At 48.1% G+C, this 21,119-nt stretch overlaps 1 protein-coding gene across 1 annotated transcript in view; it reads right to left on the reverse strand.

Annotated features, from left to right (window-relative positions):
- NUP210 (nucleoporin 210) overlaps positions 1-21,119 on the reverse strand; it is a 1,233,892-nt gene that overhangs the window by 874,244 nt on the left and 338,529 nt on the right. The window contains exon 8 of the mRNA XM_069643978.1: positions 11,484-11,552. Within this exon, the coding sequence (XP_069500079.1) occupies positions 11,484-11,552 (69 nt within the window). The remainder of the gene's footprint in view (positions 1-11,483; positions 11,553-21,119) is intronic.

The raw sequence follows: 21,119 nt of genomic DNA on the forward strand, positions 1-21,119 counted from the left end.
GAGCATGTTTTTAAAGAAAATATATTGGAGACCCGAGACTGCACCATGTTAATGAATAGGGAATGATTATGAGAACCAACACCCAGCATTAAAACTAAAGACCTACATATTTAACAGATATGTAATCAGAATACTTTAATCAGTGTGCTGTAAAGCGGTCCACCAACATACAAACAGTAACCTACGGGTATCAATTGCTACACGAATATGATACAAATTTTAGACATTCTAGCTCTATCATTTAGCCACTAGACCAAACCTATAATCACCATCTGTTTGGGGTAGTATTGTGTTTTGCAATGGTGTTCTAATCTACTCATGGTCAAACAGTTTGGAACACTATAAATTGGTTGCCTTAATTCTACACACTACCAGACTTGGCATAATGACACCCCCTCCTCTCCCTTTCCATCGGTTTGGCAACTGCAACGAATCACAGGGTATTGTCACTGCTTTCATGTGGGTTGCCCCTTCCAATGAGGCCAGGGAGGTGAGGCCAGTACCGGATAGTGCCCCGGGGGGTTGTTCTCAGAAGGTGGATCTCATGGGGAGAGATGACCTCCAATGGACGAGTGACGATAACCTTGGGAGAGCACAGTATTCCATCCCCCCTCACAGCCCCTTTCCTTTCACCCCACTCAGTGCCCTGGAGAGAAGCTGCAGGCCAGTGCGACTGTGAAATGGAGCTGTCTTGTGAAGTGCTGCCAAGAACCAGAAGACCAAGAGAGATCAGAGAACATCCAAGTGTGGGAGAGATTTGGGACACCTCACAGAGAAGCAGCGCAGCCCGACTCGCCGAAACCGGAACAGGGACGTGGATGACAGCGGGAGCTGGGAGAAGAGGTCCAGACAGTCGCCCAGAGAGTCAGAAGAGCCAGAGCAGGACGCCACCCAGTCGGAACCTGAATGAAAGGTCCAGGTGCTGCCTGGGTCACGAGGGGGGCTGGGAACTGAGAGAGTTCAATCTAAGAAGGGTCTTGGACCCACGTAAAGTGGCTGATGAAACATGGGTCAAGGACCCCAACAGAAATATAAGGATACAAACATACTGCATCCACAGACACTTGGCAGGCAAGTAAACCCCGGAATGCCAACAGAAAGGGGTCTGAGACCGGAGGTGAATTGAGGCTGATAACATACGAGTTGGGAACCCTATGAGAAATAAAATGACAAGAATATGCTGCACTTGTCGACACTTGGCAGAAAAGTAAACCTAGTGTCCTGTAAGACTGGCACAAGAGGGTCTGGGGCCCTGAGAATATCAGAAAGCACTCTGGATATGCTTGGCAAGGGCTAATATCCTGCAAGACGGTAAGGGATGACAAACATCAGAAAAGTAGGTACACACGTTATAATGCATCCTATGTGGATCAGTGCCTGGCAGGAGATTACAACAGGTCTGTTCATTTGGTTATCGAGTAGAAAACCTGCATCAGCAAACCACCAGGGTTGAGGATCCGTATGAAGTGGAGGGAGGCCTATAAAAGCAAAGCACGCAAGTCTGGGTCCCAAACAAGAGTGAAAAAACATATGACTAACAAGCCAGAGACAGTCAAGCGGGATATGAGATCTAGGCTAAAGAGTAAGAGAACTGTAAAAAACTGAAACCAAAGGCAAATGACCCATTGCCAAAGGAAGAGATACTTTTTTTCAAAGTACGAGAGCCAAGCCTGGTAGTATAGTGTACCAGAATTGGCACTACCGTTTTGAGTTGGATGAAGAAATCTGGGGAAGAGACCCCTCTTCCCCCTTTTTGATAGTTGGGAACTGTGCTTAAAAAAATATACATTGTGCTTTCATAAATAATCCATATCCAGGACGAGAGAAGTCTCCTTCTGGATTAAGAAGACACCCAGTTTTTCCTTAGTTCTGTTTAAGGGACGTAAATAGGTTAGGATACAGGATGGTGGACTTTATGCATTACAAGACATCCTGAGGGAGTCCTTAGTCCTTTTGTTGAGGCATGGCAACCCCTCATAGAATTAGGGCAGGATAGGCGATTTCCTTTTCTTTACCTTTTTAATACACGTTTTTGCCAACAAGCAGGACACTGCTGTGTCAGACTATTTCTGCACCCTTACACAACATATCCACTAGACTTCTTTTCCTCTTCCTCTGTGCCAGTATGCTCCACTTTTGTTTCATCACCTTTCTTGTGCCATAACAATGGACATGTGCCCACAGTAGCACAGATTGAAGGTGGTGTGGTGCCTGTGCCAAATTGGGCCTGAATGCATCTGAGGGATGTGATTGTAATGTGTGGATTGGGGATGCTGGTGGGAGGCAATGGGGCTAAAGAGGAGTGCTATAATTGTGTGGGTACTGGGGTAGATTGAGAGTAGTGACCTGGGGAGGTTGATGGCATGTGGGGATTTCTTCATTGGGGGGGATAAAATGAGAAGATGTGCTCGTGGGGGTGTTGACAGAGGGTGGGAGCTGTTCTTGGGAGCATATGAAGAGGAGTAGTCATTCATCTAGGTCTGAAATTTAAAGGGAGTGGGGTGGGGAGCCTAAAATGTCAGTGATGGTTTATTGAATGGAATCAGGTCGTCTGCACAAGGGTCTGCTGATGGTGAGTAATATGTATTGGCAGAGATGACACATCTGTATCTATTGGCAATGAGTTTTGGGGGTATGAGAATCTGTTGGACGATAAACAAATGATATGTCGGCTGTTTTTTGTACAATTGTTGGTAATCCCACATTACGTTATTAAGAATAATCCAATTTCGTGATCCTTAATGATACTGCCTCATTCCAATGATGCCATTCCCCTGCCTGCTAATTATTTCTAATCTGCTGCCAACTGCTTAATTTAGCAAATACCCTACCTGTTCAGCAGTATTGCGAACCGGGTCTCTCATTAATAGCACAATATTGCTAATCCCTTGCCTGTTGTAATTATTGCTGATCAGTTGTCTGCTGGTCAATATTACTGTGCGATATCCCTTATTACTAATCTTGTCTGAAGATCATTCATACTAATCCTGTTATTTCTCTGAAAGGGAGTAATGTGTATCTTTTTGGCCAATACCATTGAGAGACATTTGCCTGAAATGCAGTTTGGGTGTAATTGTAAAAGAATGATAATGGACAAACCCCTTAAAACTGTCCTAGAAATGGTTATGCTTGCTTGCTTAGTGACCACAACCTATACTTAGTGACCACAACCTATAAAGTGGGAAATATTTCACAGTGATCCATGTTTTGTGGGAAATATATTTTGCAGATCTGCCAAGGGGTGGGGATGGAAAAGGAATCCCTGGTGTAAACACTTGCAGAGGGGCAGGAGGAAGTGAAGATCTTCGGGCACTTGATGCCGCTCTGGTACCCTTCAAACAATATGAAAAGCATATTAGTAACTGTGTGAGTGGAGCGCAGTTGACAGTTTCAGTGTTGCCTGAACCTCACGCCATAGAGTCAACAACCCGGGTCAAACTGTCACTGGCAGTCCCTCAGTTAGCAACGAGTTGAACGTCATCCTTCATGCAAACAGCTGATCTCTGTTTAATTTCCAACCTGCAGTTAGACGTTCGCAACAACTAGAATGCAGTGTGGGTTCCTGGCCTTCAGTGATCCTCATTACTCGGCTCATCTTCCTCGTGGCAGTGGTTTCAGTGTTAGAAAAAGCAAAGTCAACTGGGGTTATGCTACAGGCAGAGTTTGAGGAGATTCCTTTATTAGGGTTAAGGGGGGAAGTGAGGAGAACTGTTAACATGCCATCAAGGCATGAGGAATGGAAGGGCCATCCTCAAAAGGAAAAGCAGAATACTATGTTTCATCCAATAATGTCAAAGAACCTCCCTGTGAGTTACTCCCCTCCTCCCCATGTGATCCTCTGTCATACAGCCACCGTCAGGGTCAGGTAGTGGCTGCTGTGCTCTGGTCACATGGGAAGAAGCCATCCCATGGGAAGCAGTGATGACACCACTGGATTGTTCACAATCCGTTTTTATTAAATGCTAAATAAATGTTGATGCATTGAGACAAGGTATTAATATTCAAAGCCATCATTTAATAAATCCATACGTCAGTATTACTCGGTCTGCCTTTGTTTAGTTTATTATAACCTGGTGTTTATTCTTAGGAGGTCTGTGGAATCCTGGTACCCATTTCCTTTCCTGCCCAGGTCAGTTTCCTACATCGGTGCACTCAGTGCTATCCAGACAATCAGGTAAGCGGGGTTGCTGGAGACAGGTAAGAGGTGCGCTGAGTATTTAAAAGTAAGAAGAAAAATGTATTGCTGTGCCCACCTACACCAGTCTCCCACCAAGTGAGTTTGGTCCATCCCTCTGCTACATAGGCAACACAGTCATGTTAAGAATCCACAAACGCAAGCACATGAAAGTCCCAGTATTCCCTACAACTTCTACTAGACAAAGAAAACATATGCAAAGCAAAACCTATACACAATTGTGATACCTACAGTGAGATAATCTGATTAAACAATTTAAACAATGCCCAGAGCGCCACCAAAAATCAAACTACAGTTAGAACCTATAATACAAAATGTATATGACTCAATGCACTTCTATAAATAGGTGGAAAGAGAAAACCCAAGTTAGCCACTGTGACACCAATACACGTCTATGGAAAAAGAGCAGTGCAGTCATTTAATACTTGAAAGTCTCTATTAAATCAGTTCCCAGCTACAAATTCAGCCTTTGGGTTAAAGCTTCACAGGATGGACCGGCAAAAAATGACCAAGGTCAGTTAAGTCACTCAGATGTTTAACCGTTTGTAAATGTTGCCCCACAGGAAATGAAAAATCCATAGGCCAGATGTGGTTAAAGGTTAAAAACCAGACAAGTAGCTGTGCTAATGTACAGGTGCTGCCAAAGAAGCAACCAACCCAAGGGAACATTAGAGGAGACCTACTTGAAGAGTTGGTTCAAGACCCAGGCAGACAGAGGGATGGAAGCAGAGCAGGATTCAGACCAATGAATGTCAATGATAAACCAATTTAGAAAGGGGCCTGCCAACCTACACTACTCACGGAATACAGGGGCTCCTGAAGACCATTTCAAGTCAAATGTATCAGCACCCCAGGATCTGGGGGAATGTACTTACACTGCCAGTCATTGAGGATTTGGCTCGGAAACTGTTGGAGAAACAGGTAAATACAGGTCTTCTTTTACAAGATGGGAACAGGAATCTGGTACGCAGATTTGAAAAAGGTAATCTGTGCACCGAGCTGGGCGACCAGCAGCCACAAGCAGAATCAGCCATGGAGATGGCACAAGGAATGCAGAGTACACCGACCAGGGTTATTTGGTCAACTCGAGGGACAAGATGGGGCAGCCAGCCAACAGAGAATGGTACGATGACCGGGGCAATGGATAGAGTTAATGCAAGAAAGTCCAGGATGGCGCTGAGGTGGAGTAGTGTAGACTGACGAAATCCAGGGTATTCGTCCCTTCTCCCCAGAGGAGAGCCACCCCCTTTGAGGCTATGGAGTGGAGCTCGCCCAGCAAGACCCTTCCTAGTGGAGTGAATCCCTTCTCGGAGACAAGGACTCCTATTCTGATAAGAAATTCTCAGTCTGAAAAAAGTTGTCTGCCAATATGAAGACTAAGAAAACTGTTACTTCTGTTTTGAATATTCCTGTTCTGAAAACAAACACTGATAGTTCCTCCATCTCATTAGTTTCAGATATTGCTGGATATCCCCTGAACACCACAGGCAAAGAACATCAACAGAATCCCCTTGGCGGCGACATCCCTTTGCTTTCACTGAATAGTGACATTTCCTCAAACTCTTTGACTACAACACCCAGCCATCCCCCTTCCGCCCGGTTAGCTTCAGACAATTGCACAACCAACGGGAACCACTACGGAGGCAGGAGAGTTGCTACGCAGAGGCGATCCTCTACTGTATTGATGTCCTAGAAGGGTGGAGCCACGTTGGTCCACAGGGCCTGTGGAAGCAGGAAGCAAGAAGCGAACGCTAACCATGGCATTCGAATCGACCAAGAAGTCTAGGTTGAAACATGAGCAATGGCGGAAAAACACCCATCCAGTCTGGTGGCGTAACTACAAAAAAGCAGTGATGGCCTGGTGGGCCAGCAACAGTGTTAGGCAGAAACCTGTGTAGTTCCCTTTGGGAACACTGCAAAAGATTTAGGACTACAGGTGTTAGCAGTAAACCCACTTGGTAGCAGTCTGTACCACCCAGATTTACCTGGTAGCTGTGGCTGAGCAGTCAGACTTCCCTCAAGAAGAGTTAGGCAGTATGCAAAGTATACACAATAGGCACTCGGATACAATAATACCAGCAAGCACTGACCACAGCTTTGGTATCAAAGTATATAATTATTTATTTAAAAACACAGTTTGAAACACTCCAGCACTCTTATTGTAAAACACTCTAAACACAGTTACTATTATAATATATACAATCCTTATTCCTTATCAGATAAGTCTTAGTTAACACCACTTATTTCCAGACAGAGGTGAGCTCTTAACTATAGATGGCACTCCAATAAGTTCATGAAGAAGGGAGGGGAAAAAGACAGAATATGGAAAGATACACCACTCTATGATTTAGGAACACTTTTAGCAAGGCAGAAGAGCAAAAGTCACTTGTGAGCCAAAGTCCATAGGCTGGGCCCACTCTTAGAGAGCAGAGCACAAATGCGCCCAAGATCACACAGTTACACTAGGCTTTGAAAGTCTTGCAGAGAGTTCGAAAAGAGTTTAGAGAGGCTCAGAAAAGTTTAGCTAGGGTGTCCCAGGCTAACCCAGGTTCGAAAGCCGGGGGCTAAATCTACCACGTACAGTCGGTGGCAATGGAAGCCAGGCGGAACACGGTACCTTAAGTGGGAAGGATCCTCCAGCAGTGGCAGTTGTTCCTGGCAGCGGGTGCAAGTCTCGGTGTCGTCCAGGGGAAGAGAAGATCTCGATTTGGAGGAAAACTGAAGGTCGTTGCACTGCCAGGGAACAAACCAGCCGCAGAGTTTTCCGGTTAAAGGTATTACCCTTTATTCCGCGGTCGTGGTAAAACGTATTCCTGTTGCCGGGGTGCTTGGCACAGGCAAGGCGGCCACGAGATGCGTCGGGAAGGCGAAAAGACGGTGAACTGGTTATCCCCAACAGTCAAAGGAAGCAGACTCTTCCGGCAGGAGATCTCTGTCGTTGGGAAAAATGGTGAGACGGTCCAGCAGGGCTCCACCGGTGGCGTCGTCATGGCAGGTCGGCTCAGCTTCTCCCTCGTCGGATTCTTAGGTCCTGTGGCGACTTCTGAAGTTCCAGTCCCCAAAGCCCTGCTTTTATGCAGAAAACCCCCATTCACTCAGCCTAGCTGTCACTCAAACATGCTAAGTGGTGAGCCGGCCGGCTCATCACTTGGGCCAATCAGGACGGAGTGCGACTTGAGTTGCCTAGGCAACTGAGTCCAGGGTGCCTAAAGCCCCCTCCTAAGTACCCTAGACAGAGTGGCACCACTTTGGAGGGCTTCTGTGGAGAAGCCCGCCAAAAACTGGAACAAAGGGCTCGACTTGGGTTGGAGTCACAGAAGAGAACACAAACGCCATTTTTGAACAGAGTTTTGGCAATAAATACCAACCGGAGAATTAATAATAATTAAATAAACCGGCAGTATTTTCGAGGCTATCGTAATTAAATAAATAAAGATAGTAGCCTCGAACAATGGGAAAATCCCATAGAGAAATATTCGCGGTTGAATATAAAAAGTAGTATCCACTGCCACCAGCCAAAACTCGATCAGGGGGGACGGAGACGTGCCCCCTCGACCAACAGACCCCAGGGCAATCGAATTGCCCCCGCCAGTATGTCCACAATATGATGGTTTGTACTTGTTCTGTTCAGAATTCAAGACTAGTAAAGTCAATGGTGACTTTACATGCCCTGGGAGACAGTAGTCAGTCCCGGGGTATGGAGTCTATACTGGGGGGTCACTATGACACCCCTGTGTTACTGCACTGAGGGTGCTGTGTAACACACATCACAAAAACACATGAAGCCCTATGGAGTAAAAGACCCCATAGCCCATTAAACACATCTAGAGTCAAAGGAACACACTCAAATCATGTCCAAGAGTGAGGGTAAAAGAGTCTCACTCTTGGCAGGAGAAAAATATAAACCCCAAAAATCCAGCAAAGCTGCTGGGGGACTCACTAGGTTAGGAAATTCAGCCTAAACAGAGAATTCTCCATAACAAACAGACCCCAAGACCACACCATACGAAGGAGCCCGGATGCCGGAGCTCCGCACACATTGTACCGTAGCTACAAAGACAAGTAGCCACAGGGAAAGCTGACACGGTTATGGGAGCCTACTGTTACAAGGTAGGAATATTGTGTATACAAGCTGGGAAAGCCATCAAGGTTACGGGAGCCGGACAAACCAGACTGTACAAATACCCAATGAATGGAGGATTGAGGGTAAAAAGAACATTGTGAATAATAGCTGGAGAAGCTATCCAGGTTATGAGAGCCTGAGGAACACGAATGGTGAGTGGGAATAATACAACTGTGCTAAAAATCGCTGGAAAAGCTATCGAGGTTACAGGGCCTGAGCATCAAGAGTAAAAGAAAAACCATATAATAAGGGGAATGAGAAAAAGTACCAACACTGAGTAACAGCTAGGAAAGCTACCTAGGTTAAGGGAGCCTGAGAAACTCAAATCCACATTAAGGGTGCAGAAGGAGGAGACTGACACACAGGTGGCACAGTGATTGCTATAGACTTAGTCAAGAAAATAAAAAGAAAGCCTAACTGCCCCATAACTAGAAGGGGTTTCCCTGCCTCAACTAAAACACTAAGGGATCTGTCAGAATGTCCATAGAAATAAATAGTCCCTCATCCTGTGTCAAAAACCCTGTTTCTGTCCCTTACACTCAAAACAAAACTAGAGATAAAGTAGACGTTCTTCATCCAGAAGAAGGACTCCATTCTTCTGGACTGGGGATAAACGTTCACTTCCAGGTCTTGGCTTCTTCTTCTTCAGGGAATGACTCCCTTCCCCGGGTCAAAATTGTTCTACAATGCAAGACAAAGTACAAACACTTATCAGGCACATTGCTTCTATCTTAATACTATCAGAAAAGAATGTTAAGCTTTAATCACCAGGAGAATTACTACTCCTGGTATCTTGATTTCAGAATTCCCTACAACCAGGGGGAAAGACTCCCTCCCCCAGGTTTTTCTTTTACTTTGGTTTCACAGTCCAACACTACCATGGGAAAGGACTCTATTCTCCTGGCTTATTTCTTTGCTTTTACTACTCCACACTTTTACTCTTTCGTTTGGATAAGAGAATGCCTCCCTTCTCTTGAATGGGTCCTTTACATAGCTTGGGGGAATGAATCCCTTACACCCAGTTATGGCTACCAGGAGAATGACTCCTTTCTCCTGGTATTTTGTTGTCCGCTCCACATAAACAGGGATAATGATCCCCTCTTCCCCTGGTCTTTCTCTGATTTGATTGCATACTTCTAATTCACCGTTGCAAATGTTGTGAGGGTCCACAATCCTGACTTCTCTTTCTTTATGATTTGCCTTACTTGGTATACCTCTTTACCAAGTATTGCAATGAGGGAGATGACTTGTCTGCCTCTGTGCTTGTGGGTCCCAAACCCTGGTCTCTCTTTGGTTCACCTCACTTGGTTCTCGTATTGGCCAAGTGCTGCTATGAGAAAGAGGACTTGTGTCACTTTCTGTCTGTGGTTACCCGACCCAGGCCTCTCCTCCTTTGGTTCGGCAGACTTGGTTCGCTAACCTTCCAAGTACTGCCACGATGAAGAACCTTTGCGTCTTTCTCTCGATTCCTGTGGAGGGTATTCTCTTTCCACACCTTCACGCCCTCACTGGTCTCTGCCACGTTCCCAGTACTTTGTTGGTGTCATGAAAGCTCGGCCGGTTATTCCGAGGATCTTCTCTTCCCTCACGGAGCCACACGCACATTCCGGTTGTCTCAGGCATTCGCCACGCCTTGACTTCTCCCAGTCTGAGCCTGGACGATATGTGCTCCTCAGCCTTCTCTGCATTTCCTTCGGATCTCCCGAACTCGACCGTCCTTCATGTTGGTTGGCTGTACCTCTTCCTGTCTCTCCTTTTCTGGAGTCCCTTGTTGGTTTTTAGCTGTTCCATAAGACTCAACTGAACACTTCCCTGCCGAGCACTAGAGGGGTTGCTCCCGTTCCACTGAGCACTCTTCATGCTTCCGCACCTCCTCCTCACCTCAGTACTTGACCTATACATCTCCCTTTGCCTCAGTAGGTATCAGATTTAGACTTGTATACATGGGAGTATTTAGGTAGGTTATTGTGGTCCCTAGAGTATGGAGGTGTGTAGTGCGTTGAGTGAGGGGTATTATACCACGTTCTCTCGAGATGTTCCCCCTGTCCTCAATGGCGAAGTCTCTTCCCATGAGATCCTCCCACTGAGTACCACCCCCAGTGGGACTATCGGGTAGCAGTCTCACCTCCCCGGCCTCATGGTAAGGGGCTCCCACTCAGAGAGAAGTGGCAACATCTCGGGATTCATCATAGTACAAATATCACATAAAAGCAAGATTGAGAAAAGTCCAACTATTGTGCATCATTGCTGGGAAAGCTAAACAGGTTAAAGGAGCCTGAGAAACCTGTGTGTGCAAATACCCTGTGAAAGAAGGACCGAGGGAAAGAGATGAACTCTTTGATTTAACATTGATGAAATCCTGGAAGTTGAAGAACCACACTTTCTGAAGGAACTTGAATTAACCAAAGATAAGTTGTCTGAGGACCACAAGACTGTGGAACAAGAGAACCCCAACCACTTGAAGAAGAGAGTGTTTTGTTTTGTTGCTAATATACAAGAATGCCTGGAGAAATGGACAATTTTCTTTGATAACGGGAAGTGAAATGTTTGATACATGAGAAGACTACCTTGCTGTGGAACTTTGACATTAAAGAACAAACCTAGTATAAACTGGGTTGGGCAAGATCCACATTGAGACTCTACCAAAGCCTCTCGAGTCCCTTTTTAGTTTGATGCGTTGTCAAGCGTGGTAGGGCCAGTTAGTTAGATAGGATTTGGACATAAAAACGACACTTCAACATCCATCCTCAGATTTTACTTTGATAGACAGGGAACTTCCCTCATAGAAAAAGGGCAAGTTAGACATCCGATCCCTTTATTTTGAATAAAGTCCTGAACAAGGACTCCCGACTCGTCCAAGTTCTTTTTCTGGTTCGCCACAGGACCCACCAGTCTTTCAGGTGGGACAGGCTTGAGCATTGGCCTGAAGTCCATTTTTTGTTCAGTCAAAGAGCGCAACATCTGTTTTGCTAGGATTAAGTTGGAGACCATTCTCTGCTGCACGTCGTTCGAGCAGCAGGAAACACAGTAAGGATCAGAGCTCAAAAGTGAAAGAAAATTCACGTCAACAAGTATCTATGAAGTATAAGTTATCATATACACACTCCTCACTTTGAGGATGAAAAGAAATGTGGTTTCAAAATTGTAGTCACTGTAAATACTCACCTAAGTAGCCTGGTTCTACAACATAAATAGTGCTGTTGGGCAATCGTGATGCACCTTGCATGCGGAGATCTGAAATCTTAGTTAAGAAACATTAAATATGAATTCCGGTTTGAGTTAACCGTTATTCAGGCATACACATTTATTTTGCTGAAACGCTTACTACTTTAATGAAAACCCTTACCAAAAAGAAAATGTAGATATCCGTTGTGGGAATGGAACACAAAAAGGAACGCTGTCTTGAAACTACCTTCGTGGCATAAGAACTTAGGGGGACCTGGATTGTCATCCCACTGACCACAAACAAACATCCCTTACAACCAACAGCCTAAACCCAGAAACTCATACACTGCAACATGCCCAAACATGCTAATCCAGTCTTGCAGTACTGTTTTTCCAATAAAAAAACGTAGGGCTAGGGAAATCAGACAAGTACATCAAAATGGAATGGGGCATGTTGAACGTATGCAAGTGTGCCCCCAGGTTTGATTAGAGAAAACAACTTAGGTTTCAATGATTCTGGTAAGGAGGTAAATGTCTTTTGAGGTAAACGCGCAATGGAACAACAAAATTATATCACATTCATTTGTTTCCAATTGCGTATAATTGCTTGCACGTCCAAAACAACAAACACATTTCACTCTCAAAGAGGCAAATTAAGACATTTAGAAAAAGAACACACATAGCAATTTAATGAATATTCAATCCCTCCAAACAACAAAGTAAGGATTTCAATTAAATGGAAGAACACCTTTTGCTATAGCCCCATTGACTCCCACTTGCACTTGGGCTCTGGTGCTCAACCAGCCACAGCAGTGGTGTAGTTATAGGGCTTCCCTACAGAGTTTAGCACATCTGCAGGATCTAGGCAGATAGTTGTAACTAACTTGGTTTGTCAAAGTCATGGGTTGGTAAGTGGCAACAGCTAACAAGAAGCACAAAAAAAATCAGCCATCCAACAAGAAGTGAAATAAACAAGTACTGATAAACCAAGTAGATGTTGCTCTTAAATTAAAATGTTTTGTTTGGCCATGTCCAATAGGCAGCGTTTTTTAAATTTTAAGGTGCAGCCCGCAGAACGTCCATTACATGGTAAGTACAGCCTTGAAAGCCATACTCTGCCAGTTAAAGCCTCACACTCAAATTCCAGTTCTCCATATACGTAGGGCAGCCCATTTCCTACTTGTCAAGAGTAAATTACCCACCAATGGCTAGTGGTGAGTACAAATGTTGAGGCCTGCCATGGTATAGTCACCAAATATAGTGTGCAGCCTAAAGCACGTCATCTCCTAATATGCCAACCAAAGCCTCATGTGGCCCATTAACACCAGTGCCTCACCTCAGTCCCCTATGAGCACATTGGACGATTAGATACCTGGCTATGCTTATTACATATTAGCCATTGGCATACTAGCGGGGGGAGGCGGGTGGGACATGTGGAGGAAAGGGGACGATGGACTAGGAGTACTCTAGTCACTACGGTGACTAACTCATTACTCATTACTCATACGTCCCTTACCCTTTCCTCAATCCTTATGGGTGATTCCACTGAACAAGAACATAGCGTGGAGCTGTGATAACCTGCTTCATTCATATCTAGGATGAAGCAAAAAGGTTCTTCAGAACCGCCTGACCAAACTCTGCATCGCACCTGGAGCTAGAGTCCAGTGGGTAGTGCTTACAGAAGGCTGACTGAGTGGACCAGGTAGCCGCCTTGCTGATGACATCCCAAGAAGTAGGTCTTTGAAAGACGGCGGCCATGGCATTGGCTCGGACCGCATGGGCATGAAATCCCCAGGAACAGATCTGCCCATGGCCGTGTATTCATCCGAAATGGCCTCAACCATCCAACGGGCAATGGAAGCCTGAGAGCCAGGGGAGGGCTTGTCCGCCATTCAGGCATGGTATTCAACAAATGATCCGTCTCAATTCCAGTAAGACAAAGATCCTCCTCATTGGGACACCTTTGCCCTCTTTTCCTCCTACCCTCTGGCCACCCTCTTTGGGCCCTCTACCCCCACCATCGTGAGGCCAACAACCTTGGGGTCATCTTCGACTCCGCTTTCTGCCTCACCCCTCACATTTTGGACCTTAGCAAGAAGAACAAGTTACTTACCCTATCTGGTAACGTTCTTTCGATGGGATGTTCCTCCGACGTATTCCACATCTATAGGTAATGACAGGTAATGACCTTAGCTGTGCTGCTTCGGAAAATTCTTCGGCGTAGGCGCCCTGAGTCGATGGCATCGATATGTTGTCCCTCGAGGGCCTCCGCCGAGGGTCGTCGTCACCGGATGTTATATATAGGACGCACAGCGCCCATAGCCTCAGTTGTAGTTTTTTCCCAGAACGTGTGGCACCAATCTCATGCCAGTATGACTGTAGAAAGCCTTGCGGAAAACGTAAGCTGCAATCGCATAAGAAATTCTGCAGAGGGGCAGGGTTCGATGTAGAATACGTCGGAGGAACATCCCATCGAAAGAACGTTACCAGATAGGGTAAGTAACTTGTTCTTCGAGGGGATTGTGTCCTCCGACATATTCCACATCTATGAAAGACTCCCAAAGAAGTACCAACGTATGGAGGTGGGAAAAGAATTTACGATTTCATAATTTTAGAATCCCCAATCAAATTGCTGAATAGAGGACTGCTTACCAAAGGCCAAATCCTGCCCATGGATATAGTCCAAGGAGTAATGTCTCACAAAAGTATGGACAAAGGCCCATGTGGCTGCTTTGCAAATATTGCGAACCGGAACACCCCTCTGTAGAGCCGTGGAGGCAGCCACACCCCTAGTAGAGTGAGCCCGTAAGCCTACTGGAGAGTCCTTACCCGCTAAATGGTAACACTCAGAGATCGTCAAAATGATCCATCTGGACAAGGTCTGCTTGGAAACAGCCTGGCCTAAACGCCTTCCAACATAACCAACAAAGAGCTGATCGTCCACTCTGACCCGGGACATCCGTGAGAGATAGAAACTCAAAGCTCTCCTAGGATCCAACCTATGGAGCTTCTCCTCTTCCTTACCAGGATGTGGAGGAGGATAAAACGCCGGAAGAATTACCTTCTGGCTCAAATGGAATTCCGACACAACCTTCGGAAGAAAAGAAGGCCGCTCCCCAAAGACAACCCTGTCCTTATGGAAGACAGTGAAGGGTGGTTTGGCGAAAAGTGCTTGCAACTCACTCACTCTGCGTGCGGAAGTAACCGCAACTAAAAACACAGTTTTAAAGGACAACAGTCGCAACCGACAAGAATGTAAGGGCTCAAATAGAGCTCCCATTAGGAACTTTAAAACTAAATTCAAATCCCATCCCGGCACCTGGAAACACGACGGTGCTAATGCTTTAGTTAGCCCTTTTAGAAACTTGAGAAATAAAAGGGATCTTAAAATAAGAACATTCCTCCGATGAGCGCTTAAATATGGACAGCGCTGCCAGGTAACCCTTAATGGGACCTACTTGCAGGCCCTTGTGGGCTAAAGAAAGCAAAAAAGACAAAATCAAAAGGAATGGAACATTGGAAAGGATCCACATTCTGTACCCTGCATCAGTTGCAGAACTTTCTCCAACGGCAACGGCACAGTGACTTCGTTGCGGGCCTTCTGGCCGAAAGCAACACCTCCATCACGTCTTCGGGCATGTCCCAATCCTTATACCTCAACCTTTCAGAAACCGAGCATGAAGGCTGAGAGACTTGACCTCTGGATGGAGAACCCGACCCCCCTCCCGTGAGAGCAGATCGTCTCAGTAGGGAAGACGGCGTGGAGGGCAGATGGACATGTCTAGAAGGTCCGGGTACCACGCTCTCCTGGCCCATGCCGGAGCAATGAGGATCATCCGGGAACTGAACCTCCGTAACCTCCGCAACACCTGCGGAATGACGGGGACTGGAGGAAACGCGTACAGCAGTGGGAAGAGTAGTACCGAATAAACCTCCCCTCCATTGCTGTCCCCTAGGACGAAAAGGCAGACATTTTCGAACCTCAGCCCCAACATTTTTTAAAGCCCGACTTTGGGGTAGAACAAGACAAAGACATTGTTTTCGAAGTAGAAGAACCGAGAGCGGCGAGATTACGAGCAAACAAGTTTGCAGAAAAAACGGAACTGAGGCTACGGGCGCCGTGCGTCCTATATATAACATCCGATGACGTCGACCCTCGACAGAGGCCCTCGGGGTACAACATACTCAACACAGAACGCCTACGCCGAAGAATTTTCCGAAGCAGCACAGCTGTGGTCATTACCTGTCATAGATGTGGAATACGTCGGAGGGCACAATCCCCTCGAAGCCCCACTTCCAGCTCCACCACGTCAGAGGCGTTCTTCCTTTTCTCACATTCCCCCAGAAACTCAATGTCTCCAGAGATCTGGTCCTCTGCATGCTGGACTACTGAAACAGCCTCTTCCTCAATCTCCCTCTTTCCTCCCTTCGCCCCCACCAACTAATCCAGAATAGGGCTGCAAGACCCATACTTGGCCTAAAGCGCAGGGACCGTATCTCTCCAGCTCTGATCTCTCCACTGGCTCCCGGTGGCTGCAAGGATAAAACTCAAGACCCTCTGCATCATCCACAAGACCTTCTGGGGCCTGGAACCACGTTATCTCCAACTTTCCCTTCCTAAATACTCCCCTGCTAGAGCCCTATGCTCCTCTAATTGCAACTCTTTGACTGTCAAACGCTTCTCAAAGCAGAGTGTGGGGGCAGGTCTCTCTCCTCGGCGGGTGCCTCCCTATGGAACAGTCTCCCTGCCCCTCTCAAGCTTGAGCTGCTCAAAACTCTGCTCTTCTCTACCTCTTTCCCTTCCCTGCTAATCACCCCACTGCCGCTGCGTCCAGTGGCCTGATCATCATGAAGCCTTGAGCCAGGATCCCAGGCCCTTCCTCCCTGTCAATACTAGCCCTTCTCCCACACTGCACTGCCCTGCAGGCCCCTGCCTGGTGGCTCCACAAACCACCCTTGAGAGTCGCCTGTTCGAGCACTTAACCTGTGGTTCTACTCATTGGCTCCCCTTAGCACTTCACCCCTGGGCCCTCCTCCAGAACTGGTCCACTTCTCTGCTCCCCCTTCCATGCCCTTCCCCTGCACTTGCACGGGTGAATACCACGAGGACTAGTAGGACCACGACTATATATATCTATCTGTCTTTCCATTATTATTTCTTCCCCTGCTCGCTTCCCATTAGCATTGTGGCGCTTTGAAACACAATTCTGTTATATAAAGTGTCTTACAAATGCACAAGAAATAAATAAAATACATTTTAAAAAAAATCCCAAACAATGCCTCAGACTTCCTGAAGGATTTTGTCCGAGAGAGCTAAAACTTGAGGACCCTCTTGAGGTTCAAGGAATGCAGGGCCCTCTCTGCCTCTGACTGCGGGTTCGGGAAGAAAACCAGCAGGTAGATTTCTTGATTCAGATGAAATGGAGAGACCACCTTGCGCAAGATGTTTAGAGGAGTGCGCAAGATGACCTTGTCATTGAGAAACGTGGTGAAGGGCTCGCACAAGGACAACGCCTGCAGCTCACTAACCCTGCGCTCAGACGTGAGTCACCAATAAACTGTCACCAAAGTGGTTGTCCACAGAGGCCATCGGCTCTAAAGGCTTGCGCTGAAAAGCTGCAAGAACCACATTGTGGTCCCAGACTGGGTGTGGCCTATGCACTGGATGAAAAAGCCTAGACAACCAGTTAGGCTGGGCCTTAAATACTGGGTTGGCCGCAGAAAACAGATGCTCAGTGGGAAGTCTTACAAGCCCTATAAGTGAGGCAAGTATCCACCTGAACTCCAGAACGAGCCAGGTGTGCTGAAAAAGACAGTACATCATCCAGTGGACAGGTGGCAGGGACCAGACCCTTGTCACAATCCCAATGGCAGAACCTAGTCCATTTACACTTATACTGGGACCGAGTCGAGGGCCTCCTGGCCTGCTGAATGATGTCCCAGTTGCCATCTGAAAAATGAGCATGTTGATGCCTCAGCTGAGCAGGAAACAGGTCGCCAGTGCCAGCTTGGCTGCGTCTGGATGTTCAACTGCCCGGACGTGCTGCATCAGGAATCCCCTGCTGGAGATTAGAAGATGGGCAGGACCCTGGGAGCACAACTGCAGCAGATCTGAAAGCCAGGGTCTCAAAGGCTGGTGGGGGGCAATCAGGATGAGGCTGCAACCCACCAAAGCCCGAAACTTGCGACGGGTCCGTTGGAGCAGAGGGGTGGGTGGGAACACAACATCTGCAACCGTGCCAACAGATCTGGAAGGCATCTCCCAGAGACCCCAACCCCGTCCTGCCTATGAAGCAAACTGGGAGCACTGGAATTCAGATGGGATACAAACAAATCCAGGTCCACAAACCCCCAACGCTGAAACAGGGGCAACAAGGAGTCGGTGTGCAACTCCCACTCGTAGGTGTTAAACCTCAAGCGGCTCAGCTGGTCCACTTCTGCATTGCTGTCCCCCGGGAATTGGACTGCTGAAATCCAAACCCCCGTTGTCTGAGCCCATTGCAAGATTGATACCGCCTCCATGCAGAGGAGGGAGGGGAACGGGTACCACCCTGCTTGTTCAGGTAATACATCGTAGTAGAATTGTCCGTCCTGACCAGAACAGACCGGTCCCCGATGAGGGTAAAAAAAGACTATCTCCTGATCCCAATTGGCCACCAGGTGGAGCTGGAGGCGCCTCAGCTTGAGGTGAGCGTGATGTACAGTGAGCACACAGGACGCCCCCAGGCCGATTATATGCTGGAACCACCATGTTGTGGTGGTTGAGTTGGCCACAAAATGCCCAACCGCCTTGCAGAGGGACAGGAGTCTCTTGGGCGCAGGGAACACCGACTGAACAGCAGTGTCCCAGCGCACCCAGAGGAAGAACCCCAGCTGATGAAAGATATCTAGCAATCTCTGGCAGGAGTGCACCACCCCCCCCGGTGACCCCACCCTCACCAGCCAGTCGTCCAAATAAGAGTACAGATGATGGCGCTCTAAGCGGAGAAAGCCTGCCACTGTGTTCATCAACTTTATGAAGACATGAGGGACGGATTTCAGGTTGAAGGTCATCACACCTTGTGCTGAAAGTGGTACAACACAATCGTGAGCCGCAGAAACCGCCAATGTGGTTGGTATATGGGTACATGCAGGTACGCATCAATAAAGTCCAAGGAACACATCCAGTCCCATGCACACAGAGACTCGGATATGTGTGCTGGAGTAATCATCTTGACGCGTTCCTCCGATAGACATTTTTAGAAATGACAGGTCCAGGTCAACCCTCAGGCTAGCCTGGTTGTTCTTGGGTACTGTAAAAATCCTGGAAAAGTACCTGCAGCCCGTATCTGAAAGAGGAACCGGTTCTATCACCTGTATCTCCCAAGAGCAAAAGGGGCCTGTCGTAAAAGAGCCGGGGACCCAATGTGGTGAAGAGGAGACTACGGATAGGAACCACAGGTTATTGAAAAGATACTTCCAGGTGTCCAGGAAAGAGCCAAATGGCTCCCCACAGACGAGTTTTGTTCCACAACCTTGATGCCGCTGCTTCTGCGCGTCAGGTGGGGGTAGAGGACGGGGAGCGGAAAAACATGCGATAAATAATCTGTGTGCTTCCTCCTGTTGTCGCTGGGTGACCCACGGTACACAGAGGCCTGATGGTTCTGAAACCCTTTGAAGCTGGAGAAAGTGCAGAGTTTGAACTCGGTCCTGCCCTGGGACAGAGGCAAGGATCTTTCCAGGTTTTCTCAGGATGGCCAAGGACTTGGCGGTTTGAGTGGAGGTTTTCTTCTAGTCATCGGTTGACAAATGAAAAAGGTCCATGCCCTTGTAGGACAGATCCAGGATCCACTCCTGCACGTCAGATGAAACGTTTGTGCCGTGCATCCACGCCATCCTTCTCATCTCAACACCAAGGCACAGCCCTCTGCTCGATGGTTCAATTTGGGAGACCGACTACTTCATGAGGTCCTGTGCAATAGCCCGGGCATCTGCCAGACTGGCTTTTAAGGAGTCTTGCTTGTCTGAAGGGAGGTCGGGCAGAAATGCCTCTAGCTCCCGCTACAGCTTCTGGTTAGCCGCAGCCAAGAGGCCGTCTACGTTGGCTCGCCGCAGAAGCAGTCCTGAGATGGAATAACATCGCTTTCCCAAAGATCCGAGGACCTCGCCCTCCTTGGAAAGACAACTGGAGGTGGCTCGCTCCTGTGAAGGAAGACGATGGTTTTTAATATAGAGAGGCCACCACTGAAGAATGCTGCTGCGGGTGGAGGCCAAGAGGATTGGCTCCCCATCTGTCAGCCTGAAACTGCTGTCCAACTTCTTGTTCATTTGGGCGTTAGCCGTGGGCTTCTCCCAGACCTTGTGCGCCACCTGCACAACATCCTTCTGGAGAGGGATGCAAGACTGGATCACGGAGCACTTACCCAAGAACTCTGCTAGCACTCCCGACTCCTGGGGTATCTTTCTTGGGCAGAGGGACCCCGAAGAACGCTGCCAGGCCCTAACGGCAGTCATGAAAGGCCTTAACGGATGCAGAGGGTGCATCACCCCGAGTGTCATCATCCCATTTGCCCCCCCCTTCAACCAGGGCCGTCTGGTCCTTGGGACAAAGGTGCTGACGGGTGCCCTTTAAGTTTGGCACTGAAGACAGGTCCAACAGCTGTTTAGGGCGAGGCGTTGGTGGTACAGGAGGAGGTGGTGGAGGGGACAGAACACACCCGGGAGGGCCTAGACAGGAAGAGGGACCACTGAAAGGGGCAGCGCTGGATGAATGGAAAGACTACCCAGAGGAGGGGCCTGGGGAGCTGCCACCTGCGGGGTGACCTTCACTGCATCCTTCAGGAGCCCCTTCATCTGAGGCAAACGCATGAGGATAAGGAAGCGGTCCTCGATCGGTGCTGGCTTCCTAGGGGCCCGGCCATCCAAGGCGCTGGTCCTCCGCTCCTGGTCAAAGCGCAGAGGTGCCCGATGCGTGTAGCCGTAAGCCTACGATGGGTAGATGTATGCCGGAGGAGACCAGATGCCTGTACCGTATAATCTGCTGCCGCTTCCAGAGAGAAGGGGACTGGGACTATAACGCAAAGCACATTCAATTGGCTAAAGAATGGGCGGTACCTGAGTTGGATCCAAGATGGCTGCTGGCCTGGCAGGCTCCGCCACATGCCCTCCACCACTTTGAAGCCTTGCACCACGCCATGGGCAGGAGGAAGCCACGAGAGGCCTCAGACACGGGAGGATACAGCTCGGGTCTTGCTCCCCAAGCAAAAGCATCAACGTCAGAGATCACTCTAGTAGGCGCTGAGACCTCGGCCGGCTGCTCAGTAGTCATAATGCCCTGACTCACAACCTTGGAGTGAGCTCCAGTAGGCTGGACGCCCTCGGCACCTGTGCCGGTAGCTGTGCCGGTAGCTGTGCTGAATCGCGCCAAGGACAGACTCTTGGAGGTGGCACACGACGATCCCTTACCCCTTGGGATTCAAAACGACGAACTTGATCGCCCTTCCGAGGACAGCCTGTAGGGACTCTGAGCCCCCCCAGCTTGGGAGCCGGTAGCCGAGACAGCCTCAGATCTGCCCCTGGATGGCCTGGAAGAGCCCCCGGTCACATAGGCTTGGGAGCCGGTAGCCTTAGAGGCCTCGGGCCTGCCAGAATCCCATG

Source organism: Ambystoma mexicanum, chromosome 2p, assembly GCF_040938575.1.
Source record: "Ambystoma mexicanum isolate Mex_15411 chromosome 2p, UKY_AmexF1_1, whole genome shotgun sequence".
Lineage (NCBI taxonomy): Eukaryota > Metazoa > Chordata > Amphibia > Caudata > Ambystomatidae > Ambystoma > Ambystoma mexicanum.